The 14452-nt window shown below is 50.4% G+C and overlaps 1 protein-coding gene across 1 annotated transcript; it reads right to left on the reverse strand.

Moving 5' to 3' along the window:
* Positions 1-1533: 1533 nt before the first annotated feature.
* LOC104639707 (sulfate transporter) lies at positions 1534-9288 on the reverse strand. Its single transcript, XM_010307847.2, has 2 exons — positions 7782-9288; positions 1534-6930 (listed from the first exon to the last, which is right to left on the reverse strand). The coding sequence occupies exons 1-2, from the start codon at positions 8457-8459 to the stop codon at positions 5335-5337; spliced, it is 2274 nt and encodes a 757-aa protein (XP_010306149.2). The 5' UTR covers positions 8460-9288; the 3' UTR covers positions 1534-5334.
* Between the last annotated feature and the right edge of the window lie 5164 nt (positions 9289-14452).

Genomic DNA, 14452 nt, shown 5'->3' on the forward strand with positions numbered 1-14452 from the left:
ATAGCAAGGTCCAAACATCATGGAGGGGCTTGGAGACGTGGGGGCTGGAGGCTTTTTTCCATGTGACTGTAGCAGGAAAAGACCCCAGGCTTTGCTGGCACATCATCACTGCCCTGTCATGCTGAAAGGTTGGAAATGGTGCAGCAGCGTTGGACCTGGGTGAACACCTACAAGGTTGGGCGTGTAAGTGCACGTGCGTGAGCGTGTGCCTGGGCTGGTGTGCCTGGGTTTCCACACCTGCGCACACTGCCAGCTTGGTGAAGGCAGCATCCTCTGCCAGCAACATTGTTTGCACAATGGAAATCTCACCCAGCCTTTGGCCTGAAGTCATCACTGTTGGAAGGAGACTATGTCCAGGAGGAAATATCTGTGAAAGCAGACTATTGCTTATGACAAGGACTTTACAGTTCTTTACAGTCCCCCAGAGCAATCTTCTAAGAGGAGAATTAGTGTGGACAGCACTTCTTACGCAGATGCGTGGAGCTCAGGTTACTGCATGTAATAAAAACTTGGCACAGCTAGCGCAACAGCCAGGAGCAAAGATGACCTGTCCTCCTACCTCTCCCTGTCTTTCCCTTGAGCACACAGCTCGAGCAGGGTGCCTGGGTCCGAGTCCTGCAGGTCCAGCCTGGCTCTGCCCCAGCTCTGCCGACACTTGCCCGCAATCACCATCTGATGTTTGCTTGGATTTTTCTTTCATATTGCCAGGGCATCACCCATCATCCGTGATGATACCTCTACACAGGGCACCCAGGGCACTTTGTACTAGAGGGCAGGGGTGAGTGGCAGAAGGAGGAAGGGATTTTTATCCGGGGGCTTAGAAAGGGCTTCTGATGGGGCCGTCCTATGACTTTGAATGTTTTAGACCAGGTTTTAAGCTGAGGGCTGCATGCCCCTCACTCAGTGGAAGAATTTGGAAGCTGCCATGAATGTGTCAGAGCAAAGCCTTTCTTCTGAGAAACACAAGTAGAAATATGGCACAGCAAACCCATAAATCAATCCAGAGCAGCAAGCTCAGATGAAGACACAGACACCCACACGGCTCAGCCTGGTAAGCTCCCGGGGAATTGGGGGGGGAAGGGGGCCCAGCAAAGTCCCTGGATTGTCCTGAACCCCTCAGGAGCTTTTCACCTGCAGCTGGACTGTGTTAGCCCAAGCCACTGTCCAGTGATTCCTTCATCTCTAGTGAGGCATTACACCGGCCCTAACCCTTTTTTTTTTTTCTTCTTCTTTTTCCCCCAGGAAATCCAGTGCCATCACCTCCAGCTCACTGCTTTCTCTTTCCAACTCAGTTTTGTCTGCGAGGGAAAGCTTACATGGGTAAACTCTATGCACATGCTGGCAGCACGCTAACTGCTTTATTGCAGCTATAGATCTGCAGGAGCAACTTCTTGCCATTATAGAGAGCGTGTGTTTCCAGGAGCGGGCAATGGAAGTGAGGAGAACAGCCCTCCATGCAGCAATCAGTGTCTCGTACGCTTTCTAGAAGAGGAAGCAAACACCCATCAGCCATGACAACCTTTATTCCTTAAACTTCCCCAGAGGGAGCATTTCAAAGCATCAAAAGGATTTAAACCTGTCCAGCTGCTGCTGAGGCATAATTAACAGTTGCACAGTCAGCTCCAACTGCAGCTGACAAAGCCTTAGCAGCAATCCTCTATTTATCACACTCCTGGAGTATTTATAGATCCATAGCAAGGCGGGAGGGGAGAGAGAGAAGGAGAATAACAGGTGAGCTGCTTACCAGGAGGGATAACATTTGCTTTAAGATGCATGGCATTTCCTCGGCCCCTGGTGAAGCTTTAGGGGAAAGGCATGCGAGACGCCCTGGGGTGCAGCCTGTTGGCAGCAGGACACAGCAGCAGGTCCTCTTGGGTGGGAGATGCGGTCGGTCAGACCCCAGCTGAGATGTTGAGGCCCTTTGGCAAAAAGGGGGGAACTTGGGTTGTTGCAGGTGGTTGCTGGGGCAGACAAGTGCCCTGTGTCCTCACCAGGAGCCTTTCATCACCGGGAACTGGTCCACAGTTGTGGTCCCTTCCTGCTCACATCTGCCTCCACCAGGAGATACAGGCGGTGAGAAGCCAGCCTGATCTCCCATGACCCTGATTATAAGCTGACCTTGGACTCTGTCATTTGTCCTTCCTCATCTCCTCCTGTCATTTACGACCCAGGGCCTCTTCACAGGAACTGATATAAAAATATTATTCTTGAGCTACCTTGGTGATCTGTGGGGAACAGAGGAACGCTGATTCACTGGGACATTTGACTTGTGGGCTTGAAGGTGATGCTGGAGCCGATGGGCTGGGAGATCTGGGCAAGCAGCCTGTGCAGGGACTGCCAATGAGATCCCAGCTGCTCTGGGCTGGGGAGGAGCAGGAAAGAGGTTGTCACCTCAGTTCATCCTTCCAATGGAAGGCATCCCAAAAAACCTGCTGGGTGTCTCTTTGCATTTTCACAGCTCTGAGCAGAAACTGCTCACATTAACAGCCATTTCCTATTGCAAAGGGCTGCAGGAACCACCGCGCTGACAGTAATCTCATCTGGGCTATCTTGCACCAGGCTGTGCCCAGGTATTATCAGCACTGCTTTTATTTTTGCTGTAGCTTTATGACCCCGCTGAGATCATAAATGCATCTAAAGTCTAACTAAAACAATTTAATTTTCCCCATAAACGGTCTTACAAAGAAAATTATGGCAATGCTATTCCAAAGGGGAAGGCAGGTCATAATGCTTGCAGGTAACAAGGCTTTTCTTCTCCACTGACCTGCTGATTCTCTTCTGTTCAGACACAAAACTGCCCCATTACTCACTGCTCCATGGCTGATGCAACCTCCCTAGGGAGTTGCCTCATGCTGCGATGGCCTGTGAGGACCCTTGGAGAGAGGTGCTTCAACTCCCGAGAGCTGCACCTGGCTCGTGCCCGTACCCAGGGCATGCTGAGCACATCTGTCCATCCAGCCCTGCAAGGCTCCTACTGGCCTCCTTGGGCAATTTAGCTTCCCCTGACACTTACAATCTTGTTCCAAGGACCTGCAAACAGCAGGGCATACTATGCTCTTTAATCCACTTGAAATAGTCTTTTGACCACAAGAAGACATTTTCCTGAGCAGACCCAGCAGGTTTCCTTTTCCATGCACTTTATTTACAACAGCCTCCTGTCCTTGGGCTCCCAAGTGGCTGCCAAAGCTAGAGTTCCCTTCAGCGGGATATCTTTGGTGCTGCATTTCTTAGATGAGGCCAGGGGAATAGTCATGTATTAAATATGCAACATAGAAGGTGTTTTTACAGATGGAGTTCACGGAAGAGAAGCTATTCTGGTACTTGGCAATGCTGTGGAGCCTCATAGCTCAGAGCAAGGACTCACCCCTGGGATGCAGAAGCAGAGCTAGCAGGATGCTGCCTGTCCCGGCCCAGCAGAAAGGACAGGTCCCCGTGTCCGCCTTGGAGCTGAAGCCCCTCCGGCTGCACGCCTTCGGCAGTACCGCAAGCACGAGGCAGCCCTGTCCCACTGCTATGAGTGGCAGCACCCTGTTTCCAGCAGCAGTCAGGATCCAGCCGCGCGTGTGGAAGGTAGCACAGATTCTGCCAAACACTGGGGGAACCGTGGCTATTGCAAACTGCGGCACAGGTGTTCCTGATTTACAGTTTATGAAGAGCATCTGGTTAATCTCAGATACCTTTTTGGGGGGGAAATCTTTAATTTCATTCACGGAAGTCACAAGAATCCCAGTCTGTAAATCACAGCAGGGGAAAGCACTTCTCCTCCCCTGCAGCAGCCTGTCCTGAGCCACAGGCAGGGCCTGAGTGAGAACTATCAGCTGAACAAACTCCCAGCAGTTTTCTGAAGCTTGTTTGTTTGTTTTGAAGGGAAGTGCTTTGCTGTTGCTGGGTTTGTTGCTGTTTTGTGGCCACTGAGGGGCTGTTAAACTCCATGCCATAGGGTGTTTGGAAAATAAATGAGTCTCTGCAATTCAGTTCCCACATTGACTCAGAGTGGCTGTGGGGGAGAGAAGGGCAGACCAAAATAAAGGTGGCGAAAGACGAATATACATTAATAAGTGAAGGAGTGAGTGGGAGTGGCAGTTCTCGCCGCCAGTGCAATGAGGCCATAGCCCCCACTGCCGCACGTCTTGGGAGGCAGGTGAGTGGCTTTGCAGTCTGGCACCCGAAGATGCCTCGTGCTGTGCAATTTTCAAAAGACTGGACCACAAGATAGGATGCTGGCATCCTCTCTTTCCTTAGTTATTCTGCATTGGGCCAGCATGTGGATACTAGAGTTGCACACACAAGGAAACTCCATGTAACAAGGTCCTGTTGCATTTGTGAACCTTTCTGGTGGGTCTGAGCCGGCTGCAGCCCCTTTCCTGTCTGGGGGTGCACACCTTGAGCTGCACAGCACAGGGGAGCTGCTGACCTTCACGCCTGGCCTCAGAGGTGGGAAGAATCACAGGGCTCCTCGGAGGAGCAGACGGCAGACCTTGCCCACAGCTCCCATCTCCTTTGCTGTAGTCCTCCGGCTCACCTGGCAGTCAAGTGACCTCCTGACTGAGGGCAAGCTCCCAGAGGCTCCCCAAGCCTCAGCAAAGGGTGCCCCAACCAGCCGACCCAGGCCCGGGGCTGGGGGCCGGGATGCAGCGCTTCGGCCTCTCCCCCGACTGAAACCAGAGGGGTCTGGCCCAGCGGCCGGAATCCCCCTCCTCCCTCCCACCGGTGTGCAGCCTTCCCCGGCAGAGGCGGCGCGGCCGCTGCCCAGCGCCCGGGGCACAGGGACCGCTCCCCCGGGGGGGGCGCAGCGAGCGGCCCCGGGGCGGGAAGCGCCGGCTCGGGCAGCGCAGCGCAGCGCGGCTCACTCGTGCCGCCCGCTGCCCACGCGAGACACGCGTCCGTGCGGGAGCGGAGCGGGGGGGGGGGGGGGGGGGGGGCCGGGCCGGCGCTGGCGGGGTGCCCCGGTCCGTGGGGTGTTCCGTGTGGAAAGCGGCAGCAGCCTCGGGAGAGGCACTGGAGGGAGGCGCTTTGATGGCAGCTGCTGGTGGAAGCCTGGCGTCCCAGCTCCCGGCACGGCATCTTTTGCCGTCACAGCCCTTCCCAAAACGGAGAAGGGTTAGAAGCTGTCCGGGCTCTTTACCGAACGACAGACCTTGAAATGCCTCTCGGGTTGTTTACCTGTTGGCAGTCTCTCCTGAACTCCACACCTTCCCCTATGCTTTTGCCCCATGCCTGCTGCTGACAGTTCATCAAAGTATTTTTTGCGTGCTCTGACTGCACAAAGATTAAAACTGCTCTCAAGCACATACCAAGCCCATCCCTTTCAGAAATCATGCCTCACACACAAGTCTACAAAGACACCTGGAAGTTCAGGTCTTCGGGGTCCAGGCGAGCATGCTTTTTCTCCTTTTTCTCCTGCTGCACATGGTACCACCGTTCAGCAAACTGCACTGCATCGTGGACGCTGTGGAAAGCCAGCTGACCACCACTGTCTGTCTCGTCAGCCCAGCCCCCCTCCCGGAGCCGGTGGCGGATGGAAGGGTTGCAGTTGGCCAGGAGCACCTGGACACCAATCTCCTTGTAGTCATGACGTGTCTCCTTTAGCGCAGAGAGACCCACAGTATCTATGAACTGCATTGCACCACAGTCAAGAATTAAGGTGTGCATATCTATGGAGGGAGGACAGGCATCTGCTGGAGGCTTCTCAGCTCTTTTCTTGGCAGGTTTCAGGCAGTCAAACCCGGTGCCAAAAAAGCTCTTGCTGTTGCTTGTGTCTGCATTTGCCTGGGCCTCCACCCTTTGGTGCTTCGCAGCCAGCAGGATGGGATTTACACCAGTTTTCTGGTAGAGAACAGTCTTGAAATAGTCCTTGTTGGCATAGTAGAGGGATGACTCAAAGCGGAAGATTTTGATGTTGGCAATACTGCTGAGCTGCTTGTAAGTGGACTGGTCCTCATAGATTTCCGTGTTGCTGACCTTGCCCAGGAGCGTGGCCCTGGGTCTCTGTGTGCGGAAGATGATGCAGAGCAGAGCGAAGCAGACGCCCACGAGGAGCCCAATCTCTGTGGTGATCAGCGTGGAGGACAGCATGGTTGTCCACCACACCACCGTGTCCAGCTTGCTGAGCTGCCACATGCGGGGGGTGTCACAGAACTTCCTCAGGCCTCCTCGCAGGTTGACAATGGTGACCACCCCCAGGATGGAGGTCTGCAGCGAGTAGAAGAGTGGGGCAATCCACAGCAGCACTAGCAGCAGCACCAGGGAGGTGACCAGGCCAGAGACCTGGGTCTGGGTCCCCGTGGACTCCTTCAGCAGAGTCTTGGTCAGGGCTGCAGAGCTGGCAAAGCAGTAGAAGAAAGAAGGGATCAGGTTGCACATGCCAATGGCAATCATCTCTTGGTTGGCACGGACAGCGTAGCCATGCTTTTTGCCAAAGATTTCTGCCAGGGAGACGGTCATGGCAAAGCCAATAATAGCAATGGGCAGAGCATCAACTGCCAGGCTGGAAAACAGGTTTATATCTGGCAGAGTGGGTTTCCTGAAACCAGTGGGTATATCCCCACAAACAGCAGACTTGTATCGCTTTTCGAAGCTACAGTAGTAAGATATTACTGTGGCTACAATGACCACCAGCAGCTCTATGGGGAATGGTGCCTTCATCTTCTCCTTATACCGGTCATTGATCTCTTTGACAGGCACTATGATGGCCAAAGCAACCAGGCTGGTGACCAGGTCACAGATGTTGGTGTTCTGGATGTATCTGAAAAGGTCAACCCATGTCAGGATGAAGGACCCCACCCCTTCATGACGAGGTATTTTCAGTCCCAGGAGATACTTCATCTGGGAGGTGATAATGGTGAGGCTGGAGCCGGTCACAAAGCCACTGAGGAGAGGTTCTGACAGGTAGACAGCCACAAAGCCCAGCTGTAAAACCCCCAGCAGGATCTGAAAAGCAAGCCAGCCATACCTTTAGCATTGATGAGAAGGGCTGGGAGAGGTGGCTGGCAATTTCTGTCGGTTTGCTTCCACTTCAGCACCTCTGGCTATTCTGTCTGCTGAGTATTCAGCGTGAGGCAGAGGACTTTGCCTTCAGCAGTTAATCTGGGGTATGGAAAACTAAAGACACCTACCTATGAGACTCGTCTGTGGCTAGAGATGTCGTACAAAGAAGCCTACAAGGCCCCTGCCGCTGTCTCCGTGCAGGCAATAAGGGTGCATAGCCAACACTGAAATTCCAGGCAGCAGCCACATCAAAGCAGCTGTGAGTATCACTTGGTGGCATAAAGCCAGTGCGATGCGCTGACTTTTAGTTGTCCCAGTGAAAGAGCCCGAAGTTGTTCAGTGACAGCCAGGCCCAGGCAGTGGGGACATTGCCAGGGAGCATGGCTTTTGAAGGAGCCCCTGCTGATGGCAGGGTCCCTGAGGGCTGTTCTTGCCAGCCCCAAACCAGCTCTAACCAGCACCAGGAGCTAGCCCACCTCCAGGACTGGGGTGGTGGGAAGGTGGTTCACAGTTCCCTCTCCTCCCTTGCTGTCTCTGATCCTAAAGGATGTTTCAGACACATCCAAGGACCTGGCCTATAACATGGGGGGAACAAACCCCCACATTCCCCAGAGCGTTTGGGGGTTTCTAAATCACTGAATTTGATTCAAGGGTGTTGAGGTCTAGTCATGGCAGGAAAGGTTTCTCATGACTTGTAAGTCTGAACCAAAACTGGAGCTTAGAGGTCTTTAGCTCAGAGAAGTTCTTAGCAGGGAAAGGACAGAGAGGAACAGCACAACAGCGAATATTTGTACCTGGTAAAGACCAACCAGAAAGCTCAAGGAAAGGGCCACAGTGATGGCGTAGCAGCTTCTGTCACAGGCACCTGTCCCGTTACTGAAGGAGGTGGAGTTGCCCACCAGTGCAGAGCCAGTGTTGTCGTCGCTGTACCCTGCTAGCTGGAGGTGCCGGTTCACAGACTGCCCAATCATCAGGCACAGGACACCGAAGGAGCCCACAAAGTTATGGCGTGACGTGGCCATCACGACGTAGATGATGTTGCAGAAGAAGTTGGTGTAGATTCCATAGATGGGATCCTGGCTGGCTAAGAGGGAATAGGAGATGGACTGAGGGATGGCAACTATCCCCACCAGGAGCCCAGATATGACATCCCCAAGCAACTGCGTCTTGACGTTGTAACGGGGAAGCCAGTCCAGCACTGGGAACAGCTGACAGAAGAAGGTGATGATGGCTTGATGACTGCATGTGCAGACCTCTCTGGCTTTCTTTAGGATGAGATCCTTGGTGCTGAAGTCTGCAGGCTCGTACTCCTCCAATTTGACACGTATAAAATCGGCAGGACTCTCTTCTAGTGTTATGGAGCTCAGTACATCTCTGCTCTGTCCTGACTTCTGGCTTGATGTGTCCTCCATTGCACCAGGAGAGCTAAGGCAGGAGAGCAGGCAGCCATGAGGTCTTGCAGTCATGTACATCCTGTGCTTTGCTTAGCTCCAGGGCTCATGCAGGTTGCATGGATAAATAAATAAAGGAAAATAACCTCAGACAAATCAAGCAGAAAAGCACCTTCCTGTGGTGCCAGTTGATTTGTTTGTTTTCACTTACAGTCCTGATTAACCACAACCCTGAGACCATGATTTAAATTCCATTCACACTGGCACAGATGCCCACATCAGGGACAGAGCTAGAGAGACCCCTGTGCTCCTTCCCAACATACCTCTTGTTTTGAGTTAAACCAGCAGAATGGGTCAAGATTAGACAATATTATTTCACTGAAACTAAAACTTCTTCAGGAACCCTGTGTTTCTTGATGATACTTCCACTTAAGCTAAAGCTATTTTGAAAATGCTGAGCTATTCCAAGCAATGCTTTAGGAATGTAATATGTGGGTAAGGGAGGTAATTTGCAAAATAATTTTTCCTTTAACATTTCAAAATTTTAAATTACATTGCTGGCTTGCATCAAACAGGCCCATCACAGGGCTCCTATCTGCACAATGAAAGCATCCTACTTTTTCAGTCTGATTAAGTAACATACTTTCCAGAGCTACTCCAAGTTTTTCAGTCAAAACGCAGCTCCAACAAACCTACTATTTGTCAAAACTGAACACCACACACAGAGAAAAATTCTCCTGAGAGGAGACCTAGAGTGGCTGCAGTTTGGAAATTGAACTGGTATGATGAGAAATCCCATTCCCCTGCCCTACGGGTTCGTTTCACATCACTAGTCCCAACCCAAATCTCTTACCTCTGGCTACAAGCAGATACACAGGGTGTTTTCTCACTACCTGGAGCTTCTCCCCTATGGACAGACCTGTCTCCTCACCTCACGACGCAGGCTGAACGGAGAAAGCATGAGCCTAACAACTGCAAACCTGTTTCCTTTGCCTTCCTTCTGGACTATGTGCTGCTTCCCTTTGAGAAGAGATCTGAGTTACTCAGCCAAGCGATCAGCCCTTTTATCTCGCTCCAGCCGATGAAGATGGTGCAGCCGGCCAAACAGAGCTGTATTTTGAAAACAAACATCGTTCTGGGAGAGTATTTTTGATGAAAACTTGTTCTGACCATTAAGAATGATTAAAGGGGTTTAGAGAAGTGCTCCTGCCAGATAACAGTATTGGTGGTATCTGGAGATGTGTTTGCTAAACAAGGGGAACCATGCAAAGAAATCCTCCTGCGTGTGCTATTGCTCTGCCCCTCCCCGAACTGAGGGCACATCATTGCCCGAGTCCTGCTGGGCTTTCCACTCTATTCTGGTTTTCATCTGTTCTGGACAAGTTCTTGTTCAAAAAAAAAAAAACCCCAATCAAAAAGCAAAACTTGTTCCAGAATGACTTTTCTTTCCTGGTAGCTTTTCCACCAGCGCCCTGATCAGCCGCCCGCCCGCTGCCCACACCGGGGCAGCTCTGCTCGGCTGCACCGCGCTCACCCGCTTCCACGGAGCCCACGACGCCGGGCTTCTCTGAGGCTTTGTACACACAGGTCTGCACTGACAGCAAAGGTGTGACGGCACAGGTTATTTCTAGAGAAGAACTCTATATGCGTCAAATCTGCACAATCCACATTTTGCACATGCCTTTTAGAGACCATAGCACAAACAAGGCATTTTGCTTTGCAGAAGTAAGCGCAATTCAGTGAAGTGCAGGGTTGCATTTCTTTTGTAGGTAAAGGTGAACAATTGCATTAGTGGGCAGGAAAAAGGTAATGTCTCATCATCTTGAACTGAGACAGCAGCCTCGTAAATACCAGCTGTAACTGCTCTGTCCTTGGGATCCATGCCAACAACCTACATCAGACCTCAGCACACGCTCCCACCTGCCAGTCTCTCATTCTCCATTCTTTCTTTTCCATCTCTTTCCCATCGACCTTGTCTCCAAGATTTTGCCGGATGTGCCATTGCCCCGTGGAGCAGGACAATTGCCTGGCAGTCTGGCAGCTCAGCCCCTGCCTCTGCTCCTGGCACGGACTGTGCTGTGGGCTTGGGGAGGGGGCTGAGAGCCCACAGCGTTTGGAGGGATGGGGTGGGGTGTGCAGAGATGACATTTTCACAAGGCTTTGATTTAGATGCTGGGGAGACACCCTGAGGGAAGAGAAGGGGAAGATCAGCATCCTGAGCTACATTTATCTCATCAGTGGAAGTCTGTATCTCAATAATTAGAAGTAAATAAACATCAGTGCTCTCTGGCAGCAGGAAAAAAAAAAAGAGATCACATGGTAGGGGAGACAGCTGCTCAATGTATTTATCTATTTATATGAATTCTTTATTCTCTGCCATTCCTCCAGAGCTCATGTACTTTCAGGTACATCTGTTGGTAGCTCCCCTTTCCCTTCCCTTTCAGTAATGGCCTGTATCTTCCCTTAGCCTTGTCATTCCTCCTGTCCTTAAAAGATGATCCCTTCATGTGTTTTATAATCCTTCCTAGTTATAGCTCATTTTGTGTCTTGCCCTGTCTGACATTGTCTCTATTCACTTGTTTTCCATCTTCTTCCTTAGCAAATGACCTAAATTTCTATTTTTTTGTATGATTCCTTCATCTTGAAATTCAGTCACTGAAGAACTGGTGAGTCAGTCGCTGAGGAGCTGGCCAGGCTGGTCTTTAAGTTGGCTTGTTTGCTGGGATGAAACACATCTGAGCACAGTCCATCTTTGGGTTTTGATCTTATTTAGGAAGCATCCATTTCCAGTTCTGGATCTCTGATCTTTCCACCATGAAAATGGGACAAAGCACTTTTTCCATTTGTGACAGTACCTAGCCTACCTTTAACCTCCGCCCTGCCTTCACTGCCTGCTTTTCCTTCCAACTTCCATCTTCACTTACACTTTCTGGAACTCTTTTATTTGTTATGATTTCCTTTACCACCTGATACAGCTTGGTAAGCCTTGATGTAGCCATGCTCTTCCACCTCTCCAAGGCACAGGTTTTGGTGAGCAGTTCTTTTTTTCCTTTCCTTTTGTCTCTGTGCCTCCCCTGCCATCCTTTGTAACTGTGACTATCCTTTCCATTAAGTCTGAAGCCTTCCCTACATTTTTTTCCCCTCTTTCTTGTGTGCAAATACCCAGTTGCTTTTATATACTCAACTTTAAAATATTCCATACTTTCCCTGCAATTAAGTTCTCAGGCTCCTTGTCCCAGCTGGCTTCCCCATGCGTTCAGTTCTCTGTGCTGACCTCTTTGAAAGGGCGAGCCTTCGTGCTAGGGCAGCTCCTGCGTGGTCCTCTCTGTGCTGGAAATTCAGGCTGTGGGCCCGGAGGAAAAGCCACATTACGTTCTCCATCCCAGCAGGGAGGATGTAAGAACATACTTGGTGACTCTGAACACTGTGTACATCGCTGAAATCACTTACTGGATGAGGTGAGGCAAGGGCAGAAACTGCAAACATTTCACATTTGCTCTAGAAAATATATAGCAGACAGCTGAAGAAACGAAACCCACAACGGAACTTCATGTGACCTTGAGCTGGCTAAGGCTGTGCCACTGTCCAAATACAAGGTCACTACTGCTAACTGCTGAAACTGTTTGTTTTTAAATGCCTCTTCAAGGGTTGTTCTTTATTGCTACTATAAACCCACTTCACTGTTTAGCTCCGTTCTGGGCAAGGCTGGGTTGGACAGATGGTATTAGCCTGAACAACACAAGTGTAGACAGGACGTTGCCTGCCAGTAGCATGGCACCCTTTGTTTTTAAGACAAGCAGAAAGCATGAAATCCAAATTTTTCATTTATGGCATGGTATGTGAGCAATGTAACATCCATCTATGCAACAGCCATTGCATGCCAGTTAGAAACAGAGCAGTGGAAACCCAGGTACAAGGAGAATGCAGTAGTGGGCTACTTCAGTTTTCTGTCCTAGAATAGAAAAAAATCATGGAATTGTCTGGATCTGTGATTGTTACCCAGGCATTTTGCAGTGGGTAAGTGTAGTGAATTCACGTCTCTGCTGCTGTGTCAATGCATCGCTTTTGCTTAACAGTACGAGCTGGCATCTCCAGTTTTCTTTGGAACAGAGCTAACTGCACAGCACAAGGATTTTTGATTTGCTTTAAGGCTTGTAAACACACTTTTGACTATTAGGCTCCTGGAAACCTTTCAAGTAGCATCCCACATGTCTTTGCTTCATAAATGGACCAGCCTGGCTTAGTACATGGCTGTACCCCACTGTTCCACAGTTGCTTAGGTCACACGCAACTTTAAAAAAAAAAAAAAAAAAGGCAAGCGAGCCAGGTAATGGTGCCAGGTATCTGAGAGAGATGCTCTTCCTTCCCTTCAGATTTGGGACTTGACAGTCTTTTCAGATGGCTGCTAGTTCAGTTCCACTTGGAAATTAATTTTCAAGCTGTAGACATCTGCAAAACATCACCATTTTTAAAGGGAAAAACAAAGAAAAGGAGACAAGCCCAGAATTGGTCCCATTGCTGAGATATGGCAATACGCAACAAAAGCGCCTGAGGACAAAAAGCTGAACAGAACCTCTCCAATGGTTTCTTGGAAAGCAATTATTCACGTTTCTGCAAGAGATAACACCAGAGAATGTGGAAGCAGTATACTAGGTCGTCCCAGAAAATAAAAGATTTTGCAGCCTCCTGTTATTTTGCAGAGCAGTTTATGTGAACGTGTAGGGATCACAGCAGAGCATGCAAGGCAGAGATAAAGTTCTCTCCAGCCATAAATGCTGTGAGGCCAAAAGTGTCACTCGCCCTGTGCCTGCACGTGGTAATGCAGTCATGCCACTCTGAAGTTTGAAAGGGACCAAAGAACCTACAAATAAATAACGATAAAGAGCATCTATTTAAGCTATGGCTCGCTCCCAGCAATGAGCCGTACAGACAGATGTGCAAGGAATGGTTTTTAGTGCATTTAGAAAGATGCGAGTTGGAGCATATGTCCTTGGAAAGAGTCTCAGTGCAGAGGTACTAGATCTAAAAGGACGTGGAAGAACATCTTTGGCCACAGAGGTCATAAACCACACACCAACTGACCAGCTATGGAGGACACCACACGCTGGGTCCACCCTGCCAATGCCCTGCTACAAGTCCTTCCCCCAGCACAGACACCCCCTCGTAGAAGATGGAAACAAAGAGCACCTCCAAGCACATCAGCTAGAGGATTTGGGGAGTATTCCCAATTTATATAAGGAGAGTGAAAATAATTCCTTGCCAACTTTTGCTGCACTTTGTTGCTGTTTTCATGTTTTTCCCTGCATGACAAATGTCCAGTGCTTATGACCCTTTTCCAAATTATCAAGCTAGTAATTGAAAATGCTACAATGGCTCTGTAAACAGACCAAGTTCATTACAGATTAATACAGTGGAATAAAAACAGGGAGAGACATTTCTATTTTATACTGAATTGTCATTCAGCCCAGGCCGTTTGGCATCATTTCAGGCTTGACCTGTGCGTGTTGTCTATGAGCCCTTCACAGCACTGAGGCCGCGCTGGGGGCACGCTGCTCCCCCCGGAGCTGTTGGCTGGCTCACAGGGTCACCCTGTTTGCAGGTACCACAACTCTTCCCCCCACCGCAGCACAGCAGGCTCCGTGTCGGGCAGAGCTCTGCGCTGGCTCCCGAGCTCTCCCAGCAGCCGGCTCATTGTGCCCCGGGGCACTGGAGAGGGATCCTACAGAGGTCACATCTCAATGTCACAGGACAGAAAGATGCTCCAGCAGAAGCCCACAAACCACAGCACATCTCTTAACTACCTGCCATATGACAAGATAGGATCTACTATGAGATTTTAAACAGAAGCAGCTTTTTCACACAACACAAAGGGTGGGACGGACTGCTGCAGGGTGTGGTGGCAGTCAACAGGTTCAAGAAAAGGGGTTAGGAAGCTTCACGGAGAAATGCTATTTGAAGAAAGAAACATCAAAGTTTCTAGCCTGCTGCTTGCTGGGTGCTGGGAGGGGTCTGCACGGGCTGGACCCCTGGGACACCTTTCCCAAGCAGCATCCACCAGGCTGTGACCCAGGAGA

The sequence above is a fragment of the Balearica regulorum genome, chromosome 14 (genome assembly GCF_011004875.1).
Source record: "Balearica regulorum gibbericeps isolate bBalReg1 chromosome 14, bBalReg1.pri, whole genome shotgun sequence".
Lineage (NCBI taxonomy): Eukaryota > Metazoa > Chordata > Aves > Gruiformes > Gruidae > Balearica > Balearica regulorum.